Below are 1,388 nucleotides of genomic sequence, written 5' to 3'. Positions count from 1 at the left end.
AATAAGACAGAATAAATATCAAATCGTAGATATCAGGCCGAGTGCCGGACCAGCAGTCACCGCAAACATAGACCCACGCCGGTCCCTTGCCGCTGCGACACACACCATCAAACAGCGCGCTCATCCTCCCCCGCCGTGCCGCCAGCCGGCCTTGTCGAAAACCGAGCGGCTACAGAGGTCTCCCTCACTACTCCAACACACATGCCGAAAAACCCCTTTCCATCCGAATCAGCTTCTGCAAAAAAGTCCTATATCCCAGTCCGCGACCCAAAATCCTCGGACTCAACCTCCCGAGTCCGCGCCGATCGGAGCCGTCCTAGATCTAGCAGCCTAGAAAACTCTCCCCGGACCCCCACTGCCGAAAAGCCGGCGTGTGATTCCGCCGACGACGTCCCCGTTCAAGCTTTCGAAGGTATCCAGGGGCGATGTCACCGCCGTACCGTCGGGGTTGGGACCCGTCTGTTGGAAAGCATGCCGCAGCACCGTAGTGCGTTGTAGCTACCCCTTCACGGTGGCGATGACGAATGTGGCACCGGCGTGGTTTTGGCATGGTACTGGTACTCGAGGCCTAGATCACACTTGGATGGTTGGTCGATCCGTAACCTTCTCTTCGAATTCGATAAGGCCGGCGCTGAGGGCGAGCGCGACATCGTGTTCGAAAAGAGGAGAAGCGAAAAGAGAAAATGCGAAAAGAGAAAAGGACGGAGAGAGAAAAAGCCAAAAGAGACGAAGCCAACAGAGAAGAAGCCAAAAGAGAAAAAGCCAAAAGAGAAGAAAAAGCGAAAACAGAAAAAGCCAAAAGAGAAAAAAAGACACAGAGAAAAAGCGAAAAGAGAAAAAAAGCGAAAAGAGAAAAAGCGAACAGTAAAGAAGCCAAAAGACAAAAAGCGAAAACGAAAAGAGCGAAAAGAGCAAAAGCGAGAAGAGACAAAGCGAGCAGAGAAGAAGCGAAAAGAGACAAAGCGAAAAGAGAAGAAGCCAACAGAGAAAAAAGCCAAAACAGAAAAAAGCCAACAGAGAAAAAGCCAACAGAGAAAAAGCCAACAGAGAAGAAGCGAGAAGAAAAAAAAGACACGGAGAGGAAAAGCAAGAAGGGAAAAAAAGACACAGAGAAGATGATAGAAGAGAAAAAAGCGAACAGAGAAAAAGCCAAAAGAGAAAAAAGCGAAAAGAGAAAAGAGCCAATAGTGAAGAAGCCAACAGAGAAAAGGCCAAAGGAGAAAAAGCCAAAACAGAAAAATGTTAATAGAGAAAAAGCGAAAAGAGAAAAGAGCAAAAGCGAAAAAAGACACGGAGAGAGATGATAAAGAAAAAGAGATGGTCCAATATAATAGATAAGTAATTTTTTTTTTTTTTTGTATCTTGGTATGGTATATGTGATAAAGGTC

At 46.7% G+C, this 1,388-nt stretch overlaps 1 protein-coding gene across 1 annotated transcript; it reads left to right on the top strand.

Moving 5' to 3' along the window:
* Positions 1-201: 201 nt before the first annotated feature.
* On the top strand, positions 202-1,119 carry HO133_002424 (uncharacterized protein; the record flags this gene model as incomplete). Its single annotated transcript, XM_037293350.1, has 2 exons — positions 202-447; positions 499-1,119. 2 exons carry the CDS (start codon positions 202-204, stop codon positions 1,117-1,119), a joined length of 867 nt encoding a protein of 288 aa, XP_037151003.1.
* Positions 1,120-1,388: the final 269 nt, after the last annotated feature.

This window comes from Letharia lupina (assembly GCF_014066315.1).
Source record: "Letharia lupina isolate WasteWater1 chromosome Unknown contig_14, whole genome shotgun sequence".
Classification (NCBI taxonomy): Eukaryota; Fungi; Ascomycota; class Lecanoromycetes; order Lecanorales; family Parmeliaceae; genus Letharia; species Letharia lupina.
Note: the sequence above shows the minus strand (reverse complement) of the source record. Positions and strands in the feature narration are given on the sequence as shown.